This window comes from Dama dama, chromosome 15 (genome assembly GCF_033118175.1).
Source record: "Dama dama isolate Ldn47 chromosome 15, ASM3311817v1, whole genome shotgun sequence".
In the NCBI taxonomy this organism is placed as follows: domain Eukaryota; kingdom Metazoa; phylum Chordata; class Mammalia; order Artiodactyla; family Cervidae; genus Dama; species Dama dama.
Genome location: NC_083695.1, coordinates 64,439,482 through 64,458,157, shown reverse-complemented (window position 1 = coordinate 64,458,157; position 18,676 = coordinate 64,439,482). Strand labels below are relative to the sequence as shown.

The following is an 18,676-nucleotide window of genomic DNA, read 5'->3' as shown; positions in this document are numbered from 1 at the left end:
GCCTTTTGCTGTGTGATCCACAACAGAGAGACTCATAAGTTGCATCGGAAACTGTCCACCTTTCTTACTGACTTGTGGTACATGTTTGGTTGTGATTCAATCAAATGAAGTTTGCTGTGTTAGAAGGGGCTTCTGTGACTCCTTCATTAAAGAGATTAGTAAAAGGGGCTGTTCCGATTTGGAGTTAGGAAGATCTGTGAAATAAGATTTTTTATTTGGAAGATCCAGCCTCTTCTTCTCCAGCCTCTTCCCACTGACCAGCTGGGGACCTTGAGAAACCTGTCTTGGTCTCTTAGTTCCCTCACCTATGATGTAGGGGTAAGAGTGTGCCCCTTGTGGGGATGAGAACAGTGTGTGACACATGGGGTATCCTCAGTCACCGTGAGTAGTTGGCCCGTCTCCCCTCATTCCCATCGCAAACAGCAGACTCATAATGAGTGACACTCAGCCACTGAGATCCTGATGTCCCTTTGGAACCACTATGTAGATATCAACATAATGCTTAGACTAGCAATGAGTGTCTTGTACCAAATTTCTGTACTTTGAATATTGTAAATTCATGCAGACAATTCCATCCAGCAATATTGTCCTAGTGGCTCCCCTGTGCCTTGCTCCGTGCTGGTCAGGCCATGAAGAATATGACACCACGGGATCCCTCACCTGGAGTAATTTATAGTTTTGAAGGAACTGCCATAGACATTAATTCCTTTGAGTTTATCCCGTGAGACAGGCAGGGCAAGTTAATAGTATCCCAGTTGTGAGGGTGGAATAACTGTGCCTGGAAGAATAGATTTGTTATGAAGAAATGGAGACCAGAGAGCCTGAGTCACTTTCCCCAGGCCACACAGCTACTGAGTGGCTAAGTGGACTTGAATCCACATCAGGGGACTCCAAGGCCAGAGTTGCCTTGCCCCACTCAGCTTTCTCTCTAAAGGACACTGAATCATATTCTTCTCCACCCACATGTACGTGATGCTGTTTTCTCCATGAGAGTACTGTAGTGTGTTTCTACAAAATATAAATGTCTTTCTGAAGTTGGCCAAAATCTTCGTCATCCAAATGTTGATAAACAGCACGTGCAGTGGCCAACTTGTTGCTGCTCCTCCCTTCTGTTGTCCCCCAAAGAAAGCTTTGTCCTGGGCCTGCTGACATCAGTAGCTAGTGTTTGCTGATGAGATAAGGCTCTGGGCAGCTGCATTTGATGCCGTGACCAGCCAGCATCCTCTGTGGGCTTGGTCGATGTTAGCATGAAGGTAGGTCCCTTGAGCAAAAAGACCTAAGTAGCTCAGATGTCTTTCTAATACTGTCTTGGAAGAGGAGGTGCAAAATGCTGTGAGTCTGGGGGCTCCAATTATTCTGAAGAAACTCTAGGAGTCCTGAGGAAGCCTGTGACATGGGAGAAAGGCTGCTGGGACTTCCCTGGTGGTCCATTGGCTAAGACTCTGCACTCCCAAAGCAGGGATCCTGGGTTCCATCCCTGGTCAGGAAACTAGATCCCACATACCACAACCAAGAGTTTGAATGCCCCAACTAAAGATCTTGCATGCTATAACTAAGACCCAGCACAGCCAAATAAGTAAATAAATAATTTTTTTTTCTAAAAAAAGAAAGAAATAGGCTTTCACCAAAAGACCCAAGTCCCAGTGACAGCCAACTAATCATGTGAACTTGGGCAATCCATTCAAATTCTTGCCTCAATTTTCCTTTCTATAAAGTAAGGGTTTCCTGTTGCTAAGAGACAGGGAAGTGAACAGTTGCCACAGAAGGGTGCTGGCCTGCTGGGGCCATCCTAATTGAAAGACAATCTTTGGGGCAGGCGGCAGTGGGAACTATACCCTGTAGGTGCTTGAAACATTTTTAGTTCACAAAAGAGTTTCTCATTCATTGACCTCTCTGAATTCCAACCTACCTGAAAGCTAGCTAGAATAGGTGTTTCATCAATTTTGTGTATATTGGTACTATCACCTCTAGACCCATCTTCCAGGTTGGATTTGAGTCACATGGCCCAATCTCATTTGTCTGTTTTAAGAGATAAGCTCTCACTGTTCTCCTTTATCCATGAGGGAATTTCTGAGAAGTCCCTGGGCCTCAGGTTCCTCTTCTGTAAAATGAGGGTCTGAGGTAGACAATCTTGGAGGCACTTCAGCTCTGAAATCTTAGGATTCTCTAATCCATCCCAATCTCCCCATTATTGGCTAACAAATTTATTTTAAATCTTAGTAAGCACATTTCTTCTAGAATGATAAAACCAGGTTTTAGAGGCTTCAGGAAGAACAGGAGCTGGAGTTTAAGCCAAGTCGTCTGGGATTGGGGAGGCTGGGGCTGAATGAGAGAGAGCCCGGCCAGGGGGCATGAATCAAGGGTGACTGAACATGGTGGGGGGCCAATCAGGTAGAAACAAGACCACTCCAGCCCCTTGAGCCAGGGGCAGAAACTGTCACCAGCTGAGCTGGAGCAGAGTCCACCCATTTTACATCCAGGCAGGGAAGGCACTAGGGAAAGAGCAGCTGGGAGAAACTAACATAAAAGAGCCCAAAGCGGAAGGATGGAAGATGGGAACAAGGAGGAGGAAAGAGCCACCAGAGGCCCTGGGCAGGACCTAATCCTGGAAAGTGAACACCTGGGTAGGCTAACAAGTTGGTGCCCCATTGAGTCCATGATTTTTTTTTCTTTTTTAAATTTTTATTGGAGTATAGTTGCTTTACAATGTTGGTTAGTTTTTGGCAAAGTGAATCAATTATATATATATATATATCCCCTTTTTTTGTATTTCCTTCCCGTTTAGGTCACCACAGAGCATTGAGTAGAATTCTCTGTGCTATACAGCAGGTTCTTCTTAATTATCTATTTTATACATGCACTCAGTCAGAGTCATGTCCAGCTCTTTGCAACCCCATGGACTGTAGCCTGCCAGGCTCCTCGGTCCATGGAATTTTTCAGGCAAAAATACTGCAGTGGGTTGCCATTTCCTACTTCTGGGGCTCTTCGCAATCCAGGGATCAAACCTGTGTCTCTTGCGTCTCCTGCTTTGGCAGGTGGATTCTTTACCACTAGCGCCACCTGCAAAGGTCATTTTATACTTGGTAGTGTGTATAAAGCCCACAATCTTTAAATATTGACCCCATATTTGAGGGAGACATGAGGCTGGCTTCTACGTGAGGGGAGGTCACAGAGCATTAGCCTCTTTCCTCTGTCATCCCGTCCAGCTCAGCTCCAGCCTGAAACCCCTGCCTTAGGACTCAGTTAAAAGGGAAGCTTGTCTTTCTCAGATTCTCCTCCTGTGAGGGAGTTGAAGTGGGAGCCCCTGGGGTCTTACTTCCCACCCCAAGGAGAAAGAGCCATCTGTCTACACAGGTTCCTTCCTGAAAGGAGTTCCAGGGAGAGAAAGAAAAAAAACAACTTTCAGCACCCTGCTCAATGTTTCTATTAATGTTTTTGCTGCCCTTTTGAGTCAGGACCTCTCAGGAAATAGCTTGACTGGCTGGTCCCTTAAACTGGCCCTGGTTGAGGACCTGGGAGGGGAGGAAGAGTAGGACTGCCTTGACGCTGAGGGGGGATCTCATGACCCCTGACTCACCTGCTCCCCTGCCTCTTCGGGGGCCAAGATTGGGAGGGAAGGCTGGAGCTGACTAAGCCTGTGGGGTCAGTAAATTCTCCTGGAGTCCGCCAAGGTCTATGGCATTTGGTGGAGGGGTCAGACTATGGCCTGGCTGACCATTACTGGAAGCTTTAAGGTTTCCTTCTGTCTTGCAGAGTTTTTCACTGAACTTCACACTGCCGGCCAACACAGTGGGTACAGCGGCCCCCGCTTACCAGGTAGGTGAGCAGAGATCAATGCAGAGTTGACACTGGGCCTCCAGGGCACCATCACACAAACCTCATGTAAAGCTGTAATGTTACACAGGTTTTGAAGCACTATGAAGAGCCGGGGGTGCTGAGAGACATGTTCTCAATGATAAGAATTATAAATAAACATTTTGAAAAGGAAAATAGCAAGAAACCAAAAAACACTTAAATTGCCATCAGTAGAAAACACTGGGGTCACTCCTTCCAGTCCTGTTTGACCCTACATAAATGTTGACTTCTGTTGTCTTCATACCATGGTCTTCTCACCTGTAATTTTATATAACAAATGTTTTCCATCAGCCTTTATAAAAGTAACTGAGGGTGGTCATGTGACATTTCTTCAAGTGAATTATTTAGCTAAATGACCAATCACAATTAAGAATTCTTTTGTGATAAGCATAGGTATAAATAAATCCTTGTTGGCACTTAACCTGATTTCCTTAGAATGAAGTCTAGAAGGGAAATCGTTGGGTCAAGATGAATGAACATCTTATGGCTCTGGATTATGACAGTTGCAAGTCCACATGGAGATTTTCTTTTTTTTTTTTTTTTTTTAATTTTTTTTTTTTTATTATTATTATTATTTTTTTCCAGTGGGTTTTGTCATACATTGATATGAATCAGCCATGGATTTACATGTATTCCCAATCCCGATCCCCCCTCCCACCTCCCTCTCACATGGAGATTTTCAATTGATGATGGCGGACAGTTTCAATCCAGAATTGACCCTCGGTCTTTTGTTCTCCTGTTGTTTAGAAGATAACACACCAGGATTGTTTTCTGACCAGAATTGCTGCTCTGATGGAGCTAGGCATTTTCCTGGCCCAGGTTTTTGGTGCTTTGGGCTATGCCAAGTTTTTCTAATAAGTCATATAGTTATTTAAAGAAAATTGACTGACTGCCAGGAAAGAGGACGCCTAAGCCGGTGCTCCCGTTTACTGTAACATGCGGGCAGCATCCTGGAGAGCAGCGGAAATGCAGACCCTAGTGGCCCACTGCCGCCTTTGCTACCCACACTGGTGACCCTGCCCCTGACTCCCCGGCACCTGCTCCCCCTCTTGGTGAGGGCCCTGTCTTCTGAACCTCCCTGACACGCAGCCCTCACTTCAGCCTCTGCCTATTGTCTGCAGAGGCTGACAATAGCCTATTGTCAATACTGTCAATAGCCTATTCCCCTATCCTTCTCCTTCCCTGTCCAAATCTTTCAATATGGTGACTGGCGGCACTTGCCTCCTGGCTACTTGAAGCCAGCCGGTCTGTAGAGATCCCAGGTTCTGTCTTATCCTGGCTTGGCGCAGCCTAGGAAGGTAACTCCGAGAAGCAAGGAGCCGTTGCTTAGGGCCATGAGGGTGAGGGGTTGAGAGGGAGGCACTAATGCTGCTAGTCATCACCTTTTGGAGCGTCTTCTTGGTTAACAGCCTATTTCTCTGAGAACTGTCCCTCCTCCCTTTGAATCTATGTAGGACGACAGCCACCCCTGTCTGCCTGGGACTGTCTGGTTTTAGCACTGAATGTATTGCAACCTAGGCAACTTTTCTGGACAACCAGGACATCTGGCCACCCTGTCTGTGATTATATTTCTGCCACATAATCCTTCCCTTTTGGTGTAGCTGGATGCCCTGGAAAGTGGGGGGAGGAGGGGGAGGTGGATGCCAGGTGCATCAGAGCCTCTCTGCAGGGAGTGGGGAACAGGACCACATATGCAAGTCAGCCCCTGCTGGGCCATACTGAATGGTCAAGTACGAAAATTAGGGATGGGGTACTGCATTTGTCATGGAAAGGAGAGCAGCATGACATTTAAGAGCTTGGACCCTGAAGTCAGACCACTTGGCATCTACCACTGAGGGCTGTGTGACCTCACACAAGTTACTGCACTTCTCTCTGCCTCACTCTTCTTTACTGTAAAATGGGGATCATTTTAGTCCTGCTTCACTGGCTGTTGTGAAGAATAAATGAGCTGATAGAGGGAAAGTATTTGAACAGCCTGGCACATAATAAGTGTTTCACACGCATTAGCTGGTACAGTTAGCAGGTGTTCACGAGGGCAGAAAAATCCATCCAGAGAGAGAAAGAAGGAAGCAAACAGGCAGAGACGAGCACAAACGAAAGGCCATGCCATCCAGGAGTGATGGAGAGATTCCAGGAGGAAGGGACCTTTGGTCATGACAAAGTCTCAGGCCCCAGTTTTAGTGCCTGGAGAAGCCGTATTCCCACCACCTGTGGGCTCCACGAGGAACCCCTGAATTTTTAGAGTTAACTCATTCTGGGGGGCCAAAGTCAGCTCAAATGAATTTCTGTAACCTGAAGGCAGAACATCTCACCTGAAATAATATCTGCCTCTTCCCATCACCCTGAGAAACAGAACACTTTAGGCAAACACAGCATTAAGGTCATATTGTGGTGTGGTGGTGAGATTGTGTTTCAGTAAAACTAAAACCATTTAAAAGTGTCAATACCAAGCTAAGCAAATATTTCTTTGATCAGAGCTCTCTGGGAAAGAGGTCCAGGCTTGGAATGCAAACATCCAAGTTCAAGTTAAATTTATCTGTGAAACCTGGGAGAAGACCCATAACTTCTCTGAGATCCGGATCATTTTTTTTCCTTCTTTTTTTGTAAAATAGAGAAAACTATAAAAAAGACGAAGCCACTGGAATTCCAATGTACTCACTGAAGTTGATGAGTGAAAGTGAAAGTGAAGTCCCTCTGTCGTGTCCTACTCTTTGTGACCCCATGGACTATAGCCCGCTAGGCTTCTCTGTCTATGGGACTTTCCAGGCAAGAATACTAGAGTAGTTTGCCATTTCCTTCTCCAGGAGATCTTCCCAACCCAGGGGTCGAACCTGGGTCTACTGCATAGCAGGCAGACTTTTCACTGTCTGAGTCACCAGGGAAGCCCATGGTTGATGAGAATATTTAATAAATAACAGGTCTGGCCAGAACTTTGCCAAGTTTAAAGGGATGATCAAAGCTTCTACTCCTGGTGAACATTTGATCCTCCAAACAACCCTAGAGGTAGGTGCTCACAGCCCTATTTTATGGTTGAAGAAATGAGGCCCATGAGCTTGTGAGTGGAGAAATCAACACCTCATTCCAGCGGGAGACTCGGACCCATGCTCTTAACTCCACACTACACCACCTAGCATAGCTTACACGAGTTAGTTGCTAATGTGGAACATTGTGCCCTGAGATTTCTCCATCCAGATAAGACTCTCATCTGAAATATCTTATAAATGGGTAAAATTCAGTGCCCCTCTTTGAGTGGAGCTGTGAACTAGAAACATGTATTCATTCAACATGGAATTATGTCGGGAATATGGATAATTCACAGCTTCAGAGACCTGCCCAAGCCATCTGCTTCATTATGGTAAGGGAACAAGGAAGGCCTTCTTAGAAACAAGTAGCCTTCCCTCGTGGCTCAGATGGTAAAGAATCTGCCTGCAATGCAGGAGACCTGGGTTTAATTCCTGGGTTGGGAAGATACTCTGGAGGAGTAAGTGGCAACCCACTCCAGTATCTTGCCTGGATAGAGGAGCCTTGTGAGCTACAGTCCGTGGGGTCACAAAGAGTTGGACACGACGGAGTGACTTACACTTCCTTCCTCCAAGGTCTTCTTAAATAGCCTGGCTCCACTGGTATTTATATTTTTTCCTTTCTAGCAATGGGGACAAGTAGGCCCAAAGTGTGCTGGGAAGGGTGTGGGGACTTGGGACAGGATAAAGCCTTTTTGAGTTGTAAAATGTATTATGGCAAATTCACAGGGTGAATAACGAAGCTCTCACCTGAATTTTTGATTTCTCGTGCCTTGTAACCAATCTTATTCCTTCTTACCTGGGAAGGATTGAGGAAGACTCTATTCCACAGTTGTTGTCATCTGTTGTTTTTAATAGAAAGTTTAGCAAAGGGATATACTTTAGGCATTTACAGCTTAACCTTGGGCAGACAATCTTATATGATATGCATTCTATAGATTTTGTTATCTTAAGATGTGTGTTCTTTTTCTACACAGACTTCCTCTCCAGTTGTGACTGATGGAAAAGGAACCGTAAGTATACCACTTAAATTATGGAGCCTTGGTTCAGTCACTTAGAAATGGGATAATGCTGTACCCATCTTGTACATTCATTTTGAAGATTAGATGATGTTTGCTTTGTGAACTGTCACCAAGCAAATAACCTGCTCAGCTGTTTTTCTTACAACCAACTCAGTCCAAAAGGGAAGGAGAACATGAACAGTCACAGATGATTCCACAAAGTCTGGAACAAAAGAAGCTAGACATGAGAGAGTACATACTTTCTACTTTCATCAAGATAACTCTGAAAAATAGACAAAGCTAAACTACAGTGATAGATTTCAGGATACACATGCAGTGGCTGGATAGGAGCCCAAGGGGGCTTCTCAGGGGTTGGCAATCTTCTGTTTCCTCATCCAGGAACAGGTTACTTGGATGGGTTCATGACACGAAGTCGTCAAGCTGCATATTTATAATTTATATACTTTTATGTGTTTTGTCATTCTTTAACAAAATCACCCCCTCAAAAGTGACAAAGACTCCAGTGTTATATGATAGTTGCACATCTACAGGGATTCTCAATACTCTCTGCAAGTAATTACAAATATGAAAACTTATGGGGCTACGAGCATGGGTACTTCCACTCAGATCAAAGAAAATGTGAATTTGGAAATTAATCAGTTCATGCATTTATTGTACATAAATTTATATGGTGTGGTATATAGTAAAACTTTTTGGTATATATTTTACTTTTTTCTGAACTAACAGATAAGAATGCTAATTGTTGCTTTGAACTATTTTTCAGCTTTTCCTATATTGATACGACACACATTTCTGTTTCTAGGAATGGCCTATTCATATGTTTGTTCAATTTTCTACTGAATTCTTGTCCTTTTCCAATCAATTTAAACAACATACATTAAGTACGATGGAAATCAGCCATTTGTCATGTACATTGGAAACAATTTTTCACTGTATTTCATTACCCCTTTGATTTTGTGTAGGACACTGAGGATCCAGGCAGAGTTTTGTTTTAGTTTTAATCTTTTGAACTCTTCCCTTTTTTTCTGGGAGAATCTGACTGTTTTCTCTGTGCAGGACTGTGGGCCTTCTCTTGGGTTAGCAGCAGGCATCCCATCCCTGGTGGCCACGGCCCTGCTGGTAGCCTTACTGTTTATTCTGATTCACCGAAGAAGAAGCAGCAGTGAGTCCACTGAGGTGACTGGCAGTTTCTTTGGGTTGGGACATGTTGGTGGGAATCAGTATTCAATGAACTGGCTTTGGGCTGGGGGTGTCAGGACTTGTGTCTGTTTTCTGAGGACAAAAGGGTGAGTGTTTCTGTGACTCATTTTCTGTCTCAGACTCATGACCCTACCCCCCAGGCAGAGCTGATTTATCATCCAATCCTCAGGTCACTTGAGGACCTTACTGGGGGTGGCACAAGTAGGAGCAGAGAGGGATGTTTGTTGCCATGGCGAACACGTCTGTGCAGTGAGTGTGTTTTCTAACCTTGAGAAACAAGGACACAAGCTTCTCAAAGAAGCTTCTCAAAGAAGATGGAGGTGAATTTACGAAAGACGGGAGACAGTTGCCGAGATGTCCATCACAAGGATATATCCAGGAGCATGTGACTGTATTTATCTTTGTACTTTTTCTACATCCTAACACACATCAGTCACAAGGGAACCTTCTGACCCCACCCCTTACAAATACCAAAGTTCTCTGGAGACCAGGCTCAGAATTCAAGGGCCACTCTGACCCATATCCAAACAGAGGCCATGGTTGTGATACAGCGGTATTGTGTGGACTCTGTGTTCTAATTGCATCCTTATTTATGAGTATTTCTGATTGTTCTCACACTGGTAAGTGTTAACAGGGAGTAAAAAAAAACCTAGGTCCTATCCCTGGATCTGCCACTTTACAATTTATATGTGAACCTCGGCAAGTGATAGAACATTTTCTGTTTCTTGGTTAGTTCAACTCCAAAATAACTCCAATTAAATCAGAATCTCTGGAAGATAGAGTTGTGGCATTGGTATCAAAAAACCTTCAACATTTTATCATGGATCATTTTAAACAAATACTAAAGTAGAAGGGATAGTATAAAGAATCTGGTTATCCACAGCGGTCAATCTTGTTTCATTTCTACTCCCACCCACTTCTCCACAGTGTCAACCTATATTATTTCTTAAGTAACTCACAGTGGTATCTCTTGTTTGTGTTTTTTAGGGGGCCAGTTATTATCCTTTTGTTTATTTTGTTTTGTTTTTAAAGCACTCTGCTGATCCTAATGTGTGGCTAGGTTTAAGAACCACTGATTTGGGACTTCCCTGGTGGTCCAGTGGCTAAGACTCTGAGCTCCCAGTGCAGGGGGCCAGGTTTGATCCCTGGTCAGGGAGCTAGATCCCACATACTACAACTAAGACCCAGGGCAGCCAAATAAGTAAATAAAATTAAAAAAAAAAAAAAAAAAGAACCACTGATTTTAATCATGGTCATGGGCAAATGTTGTAATCTTTCATTTCTTCTTCTTTTTTATTTTATTCTTAACCAACTTAGGAAAGTGAGAAGCCTTGTGAAATTACAGAAATCTATGACAGCCCCAGGATAGCTGAGGTAAGAACTCTTGGTTATAGTCACTATACGTCATTCACACGACAAACAAGCTAAGGGTCTTCAAGCCTGTCGTGTACAGGAGCACAGTGTGAGCACAAAGGAGGTTCTCATTATACTTTTATTGGCTGGACAGGAATTCAAGGTTGAATTCATATCAGAAAACGAATTTACTATTATTTGTTCCACTGACAAAAGAGAAAACCGTGTGATCATTTCCAGAGGAGACGAGAGTTCAAAAATATTAAACAGCCATTTGTGATATGAATTCCGAACAAACTAAAAATTTTTAAGGAATTTTTTTAACTTAAAACAAGACATCTTTTTAAAAAAATCACAGCAAATATCATACCTAAAGGTGAAATGCTAATGATTCTCTTTCAGATCAGAAACGAAACAAAGATGCTCATTGTTACCATTTCTACTGAGATATTATTCTTAGGTCCTAGCCAGTGCAGCATGTTGAGAAAAAAAAAGTAGAAATTAACTCAATGAAGGGGAATTCTTTCACAATGTATACATATGTCAAATAATCACACTGTAGTCTTTAAATATCCTTTATTTGTCAATTATACCTCAACCAAGATGAAAAGAAAAAAGAAGCAGAAAGCATAAAACTGTAAAAGAAGAAAGAAAAGTGTCATTATTTGATATGTAGATAATATAATTATCTACATAAAAAGCCAAATTATCTACAGATATATTTGTAGAATTAGCAAGATATTTTAACAAGTTTACTGGAGGTAAAAGTCAATATTAAAGAGTAATTTTTGTTTCTAAAAATCAGTAACAATTAATTTTAAAAAGTAATTTTTAAAAAAAATTTTATAGTGGTAATAAAAATATATAGAATGATGAAGAATCAATCTAACAAAAACATATAATCCTTCATGGAGAATAATAAAGTTTCAGTAAAAGATATTTAAATAAAACCTAAATAATGGGAGTTTGTATACAATGCTCCTGGATCAAAGAACTCAATATATATATGTATCAAACAACTTCAAATTGATCTGTATAATAAATGTAATTACAATATAAATTTCAACAGGTATTTTTCATGGAACACAATAGGGTGCTTCTAAAATACATGTAGAAAAAAAGTCAGGAAACAATTTAAGTACCAACAACAGATAGAACAAATAGCAAACAAATAGGAAGATGATAGATTAAAACTCATCCAGTGATCACATGGATGATGTTCAATGTCTTGAAAACTATGTTTCAAATGTTTTGTCTGATGGTTGGTTGTTTCAGGTGGGAGGGTAGATCTGGTTGCTGTTACTCCAACTTGGCCAGAAGCAAAAGTCTTTGATGTACTTTTTTTAAAAACCTATTTGTTTTCTCAAGAATCCTAGGAGGTTACCTACCCAAGAGAAGAATATGATGGGAGGAGAAGAAGCCCACATATATGTGAAGACAGTATCAGGAAGTGAGGAGCCCATGCGTGACACTTACCGCCCACCTGTCGAAGTGGAGAGAAGGAGGGGCCTTTGGTGGCTCATTCCCAGACTGAGCCTGGAGTGAGGCGGCGAGCCAAGCAGCAGGGCTGGAGCTGGGAGCGAGCTAAACATACAGGGATCGATCGTGCCCGGAGCGAGGAGAGAAGCCAAGCTGCTGCTTAACCACTCCAAACTTCATTTGCAGATCTGGAAAACTTCAGGGTTGATTTTACTCTTTAAGGAACTGATCTGATAAAGTGCATTCTGACTCTCAGACCTTGTGGTTTAATAATCAGTGAAGTCACTGTGCATTCAAAAGGAGCCCTTGAACCTTGCTCCTGACCCCCAGTGGGGATTTGCTTTTCTTTATGATTTGGGGAAAGGAGTTTGATTTCTCAGTGGCTCACCTTTTCGTCTTTTTTCACATCCATTTTCTCAAAAAAGCCATTAGACCTGGCTTCCATGGACAGATTGGCCAAGGCTAACATGGTGCGGGTTGGGATTTAAATGATACTCAAAGGGGACGTGTGAGAAGGAGCAGTTCTTTATCTCTGAACACCTCAGGGTAGAAATCAGGGGGAGCCACACGTTCCCTGACCACAGGGGCAGCCCGTGGCTGGGTCATTCATCTCTCTCTCTTGTGATCAGAGGGTATTCAAAGTGTGTGTGTTGTGGGGGTTGGTGAGCACATGTGTGTGCTGAGGGTAAAGAGGGTGGAAGGAAGGCAGAGATTATTTCAAAAGATTATTAGAAATAGGGGCTGTACTTATTTTGTGGGGATAGAGAGAAAGGTCCAAGTCCTTGGACCATCAATGGGGAAAATCTCATGAGCAGGAAGAGAGGTCAAGAGGACTCTGGGTGGGTGAACACAGGACCAAAGGGATGATCCAGGTACCAACGTGACTATCATTTGAGGGGAGCCCATGAACAGCGGCAGCTGGATCAGGCAAGGTGTTCACCATCGCTCCTGGGAGGAGGCTTCTGGGAGTCCTGGTTCCCTAGCACAGGTCCATTGTTCCCCTGATGGGAGAACCTGGGTCCAGGAGATCTCGGGTCTACCCACCAGCTGCACGGGCCACCTTGAGGAGCTGTGGAGATATTCCTTTCTCACACGGGACCCCTAAATGCTCAGAAACATGGCTCCCCTGATTCAAACAACCCAGGACAGATTCTTCACACCCCATCACTGCCATGCCAACACGTGCTCTTCAAAGCTCCTTGTGAAATTCAGTTTTGTGCTAAGACCCCTGAGTCTAGACCCGTTAACAAGCAGATCTGGCTGTGATCCAGGTGCTCCTACTTCTCTTACCTGTTGAGAAGAAGCTTGGATTTCTGAGAACATGACTGTGGCCTTGGCCTTGACACTCATAGGTGTGAGTTCTGGGGCAGATCATGGACCTTAGCTCTGTAGGTACAAAATGGAGACTGTCATTTTCTTCCTTCTACCCTTAGGGGTGTTGCGAGGGTGAACGGAAACACGACTTAGTCTATAAAGTAAGGTGTGACTTATATTTTGGACCATTTATTTCATGTAATTCTGCTTACAATCCATTGCTTATTACCTTATTTTAAATGGTTTCTACTAAACTATCAAGGTTCAATATTTCTGTCACCTTTTTTCTGCTGTGATGCACAAGAGCTTATTTTGGAATAAAGTGAAAAACAAAAATGAGCATTCTTGTGGGCCTCCAACATGTCTGTGGTTTTTCTTCGCCTATATTAGAGCATAGGCCATTGACCCTAGAGTGGGAATCAAGGTCACCTCCAGGATACAGCTGGTGCTGGCACTTTGTCAGGTGGGCTGAGGATGGAGATGTTCAAGTTGTTCACAGAGGGCAGCCCAGGTTGTGAGCAAAATGCTGAGACTGGAAGTCAGAAGCTCTGGCTCCCCAGCCTAGGGCCTGTGCTAGCATTGGGATGGCCTTGGCCAGTCACATTCTAGAAAATGCAAATGAATTATTAGTGCCAGAAAGCGTATCAACCATTGCCTGGGGATGGTGGGGTGAGGAAGGGTGGAGGGAGAGATTCCAAAGGGCCACAAAGAGACTCTGGGGGGTAATGGATGTGTTCTCCTTCTTGATTGTGGTGATAGCTTCATGGGTGTGTCACACATCAACACTTATTAAATGGTACACTTTAAACATACAATTACTGTATCTCAGTTTTACCTCATTTAAGCTGTTAAAAAAAAAAAAAAAAGGATCCAAGGCACACAGAGCAATAATCTCTGCCCACTGGGTTTTGCTTTGTTTTTTTATTTGACCAGATGGGGTCAGGATCTTTATTGCCTAGAGCAAGCTCTTAGTTGTGGCATGTGGGATCTAAGTTCCCTGATCAGGGATCAAACCCAAACCTCTTGGGTTGGGAGCTCAGAGTCTTAACCGCTAGACCACCAGGTAAATCCCAACCTCTCATTCTTTATTCTGCATTTTGCCAGGAGAACAAGAGGATATGGGAATGTGGTTGGTGTCCTTTCTAGGACAAACACAGTCTTTCTCTGGAGAAGTTGGAATTAGACAAAAATAGATTCACGTACTCAGTGCCTAAAAGGTGGAATGAAATCCACTCTCAAGAACTTTCAGTATCATCCTGAACTGAGGACCCGAAAAACTCCCCAAACCACACACACTGTAGAAGCATTTTACCTGAAGGAATAATGGGTGAATTACCAAAACTGGAGGCAAAATTAGAATTCCTTTAAACCTAGGTTTAAGAAGATATGAATTCCCTGAAGCTGTATGCAAATTTTATATGAATAATCATTACTCATGGGATGAGATTCCATTAATCTCTTCCGATTCTCAAAGCAATCTGCAATACCCCTACCAACAGTTAAATATAAACAGTGATAATGACAGCTGAAGGTTAGTGACAAGGATGTCAAATTCAACCTTTCTTAAGTGACTTGCTGCCACACTTTTAATACAAATTGACTTGAAATTAGTAATGGTTGTGCCTTTTTAGTTTTATAGAAAAAGGAAAATGGAGTGAAAAAAATTAAACTTTCCTATGGAGATGCCTGTTTACATGAAAGTCATGGAGATTATTTGTTAAGAATACCTCATAAGAATTATAGACAAGAAGGCTGAGTGTGGGTTTTAGTGTACTTCACACTAGATGTGTCACGCTGGAAACTCAGTCAGCCTCCAAAGGGGATCCTGTCCATTATCATTATCATCTTCATCATCAATTTTGCAGCAAGAAGGTAGAGATGGTAAAAGTAACCTCACCTCATTCTGCTTCCTGCTCCTGGGTTAGGGAAGGCTAAACACATTTTTGGGCTTGTTTCTTGTGAGAATGTTATACTTTGTATACCAGCGACATGTAGGATGTAAAATGCATTGCAGTTCTGTTCAAATCCAAGTGGACCACAGTGAGGGTCATGAAGAGTCTTCTTCATTTCCAGCTGCAGTAAAGGAGGTGGATTTCTGTAAAGAATAGAATATTCTTGTCCTTGGATTTACAACGTCAGTCCATGAGAGACTGATTTGGGTTCTTAAATCATATGCCTGCTTTTCTGGGAAGTAGTCCTCAGGTTCCTGAACTATGCCCAGATTATATGAAAAAGACTAATCCCTGTTACATTTATAGTACTTTTTAGTTTTCAAAGCACTTTTCATTCATTATTTTGCTTGATTTTTCACACCAAATCCAGGATGTAATGTAGTGTGGGTGTTATTCAAGCCTGTTTTACAGATGAGAAAATTGAAACTCTACAAAGATAATTTTATTGGTCCTCAAGATTGTAAAGCAAATTGCTTTGAGAGATGATTTAACTTTTGCAAAAAGAGTTAAGAATAATGAATTTAATTGATAATAGAGGCAGGTTTCTGTACTGTTCTGGGTCCTTTGATATATGCGTTGCAGGGAAGGGTTTAAAACATGATAGTGTGAATTAATTGATAAAAAGTGCATTCGACACAGATAAAATTGACTCGCACTATGGCCCCCATCTGTCCCTAAGAGATGAAGGTCAGTGAGTACCCGAAAGTCCCTGTGAAGCAGCCTTTGACTTCCAAGAAACTACCGAAGTCATGGGACAGGGCCTTTGACCCATCACCGTCAGGCTCGGGCATAGAGAGTTTCAGCTGGTGTAGCTGGTCCCGGCCAGATCCAGACAGTCTCAGGTCTGGGAGTCCAAGAACCAGCACACTGGTCCTAATCTTTCCTACCTCCTGTTCTGGCTTTGGGGGCTTGGCACTTACTGGTACAAAGTACTGCATGTGAAGTCCTGGCAGGGTACAGAAAGGTTCCTTTCCCTGAGGGAAGTAACTTGCTCTTTGTTGTTGCTCTTGTCATCTAGTAGCTTGGTCGTGTCCGACTCTGTCTCTTTGCGACCCCGTGGACTGTAGCCCGCCAGCCTCCTCTGTCCATGGGATTTCCCAGGCAAGAACACTGGAGTGGGTTGCCATTTCCTTCTCCAGGGGATCTTCCCAACCCACGGATCGAACCTGTGTCTCCCCGCTGAGCCACTAGGTGTCCTTCCTAGTCCAAGGGATCACAGATGAAGCACTTTATAGTGTTAGCTCATCTATCCCCCAGCAGATGCAAAGGGAGGAACCATTACCATCTTGATTTCACAAAAGAGGAAATCGAGGATCAGAGAGGTTAGGTAACTTGTTCAAGGTCACACAGCTAGTAATTAGGGAAGCCCGGCCTGTGTGCATATTTTCTGCTGAATCAACAGAAACTCTGGCATTAACTGTGTGACGTTGGGCAGGCCAAGTCTTCTCATCAGACCTTTGTTTGTCACCTGACAGCAAGAAGGATAGACTAGAATGTTTCCGAGTTCCTGCTCAATATTCTTGGGCTTCTGACTTGATGTGTTTTTATTGTAGTAATACTTGAAGATTCTTTTTTCCTGCCACCAGAGGGTGCTCTGCTCCCAAAGCAGGAGGCACTGGGGAAGGCTGAGTTCCGGTTAATAGTTGACACCCTGATTGATAAAATTCTGATCAAAAACAAAAAATTCCTGTGCAGCTTTAGGAATTTGCGGAATTCTTAACAAGCCTTCCCAAATAAGAAAATTAGCTCAAGAAACCCCTTAGAATTTTTGCTGTTCTCACGGGGTAGCTCCTCCCTCATGGACGTCCTGGGGCTTTCGTATGATGAGGACCTTGAGAGCCTCAGCACTGGGTAGGTGGTGTGTTAAGGCAAGCAGCCCACCTGCACATTCCCCAGGCATCAGCGCCTCCTCCCTGTGCTCCTCTATCCTCTCTCCCAGTTCTTGCCATGTCCCCATCCCACTAGTAATATTTATTACATGTTTTCCTTTACATTGATTTTCTTTTATTCTTACTTACGTGTACTCAAAAGAGAAGATTTCTGCCACTACCATAAATGGAAAAGCATTACTTTTGTAACACATATGAAAATAAACAGCTTTCTAGAATATAAGTCCCATACTTATAATCAGAGAGGTTTTTATGTTCTATTCCATGTCCTATGTCTAGAAAAATGAGTTACCTAGTAGGCACTCAGTGAATATATATTATATAGGTCATATAGATATTCATCTACATGCTACCTAAATGATCTCAAATATATGTGGGCAATACTGGAGCAGTGGAAGAGACTACAAGAAAATTTGGTAGATTTGGGGAGTTGAGGCTGCTAAACATGACCAGCCATGTGATCAGACCATGAGGCCTTTCTCAGTGGGAGTGGCTGTGTCCACCCCCCACCCCACCCCTGTTTCCCCAGCTCACCTTTGCCAGAAACCCCAGGTGCATATACCTGAAACCCAGTCCAGTATACAATTGTGTTCAGCCTGAACCATCAGGAGAGGCAGAAAGTCTTCATCTGCCACTTCACATCCTCTAAAATCACTCTCATTAAAAACAAACAAATCAAAAAACAACAGAAAACCAAAAGAGAAAATAAATCTTGGCAAGGATGTGGAGAAACTAGAAACCTTGTATACCACCGATAGAAAGGCAAAATGGTGCAGCCACTACAGAAAAGAGTAAGTGGTTCCTCCAAAAAGTATAGAATTACCCTGTGATCTAGCAACTCCCCTTCTAGGTTTATATTTAAAAGCAAGCAGAATCTTAAAGAGATACTGTATACCAGTGTTCACAGAGCACTATTCACAATAGCCAAAAGGTGGAAACAACACAAATGTCCATCAACTGATGAGTGAATAAATAAAATGTGGCATATTAGACATACAATAGACTATTACTCGGCCTTCTAAAGGCATGATGGGCTTCCATGGTAGCTCAGGCAGTAAAGAATCTGCCTTCTGTACAGAAGACCCAGGTTCGATCCCTGGGTCAGGAAGATCCCCTGGGGAAGGAAACGGCAACCCACTCCAGTATTCTTGCCTGGAAAAATCCTATGGAGTGAGAATACATTCCATATGTGGTCTCCTGCCGGGACACCTAGGGGCACAGCTGCTGGAGAGGACCCCATTACAGTCAATGGGGTCACATAGAGTAGGACACGACTTAGCAACTAAACCACCACCAAAGGGATGATGGCTACACCTAGATGAACCTTGAAAACATTATGCTAAGCAAAATAAGCCAGAAACAAAACAAGTACTGTATGATTCCACTTACATGAGGTACCCAGAAGAGGCAAATTCATACAGAAAGGAAGTAGAACTGAGGTTACCAGGGGCCCAGGGGAAGGGGAATTGGGGAGTTATTGTTTAATGAACACAGAGTTTCTGTTTAGGGTGGTGAGGCATTTCTGGAAATGAATAGTGACAACAGTTGCACAACTTGTAAAGCACTTGCCCACTGGGCTTTGCTTGCTCTCG

The 18,676-nt window shown here is 43.1% G+C and overlaps 1 protein-coding gene across 1 annotated transcript; it reads left to right on the top strand.

The window, feature by feature from the left end:
* Positions 1-1,247: 1,247 nt before the first annotated feature.
* OPALIN (oligodendrocytic myelin paranodal and inner loop protein) lies at positions 1,248-11,995 on the top strand. Its single transcript, XM_061161341.1, has 6 exons — positions 1,248-1,253; positions 3,754-3,816; positions 7,853-7,888; positions 8,954-9,073; positions 10,415-10,471; positions 11,819-11,995. Exons 1-6 carry the CDS (start codon positions 1,248-1,250, stop codon positions 11,993-11,995), a joined length of 459 nt encoding a protein of 152 aa, XP_061017324.1.
* Positions 11,996-18,676: the final 6,681 nt, after the last annotated feature.

Bases quoted from the DNA above. Each gene is read 5' to 3' on its own strand.
- OPALIN (XM_061161341.1), top strand. The intron at 7,889-8,953 runs GTAAGTATACCA...TTCTCTGTGCAG, and splicing joins TGACTGATGGAAAAGGAACC to GACTGTGGGCCTTCTCTTGG. The intron at 10,472-11,818 runs GTAAGAACTCTT...TGTTTTCTCAAG, and splicing joins ACAGCCCCAGGATAGCTGAG to AATCCTAGGAGGTTACCTAC.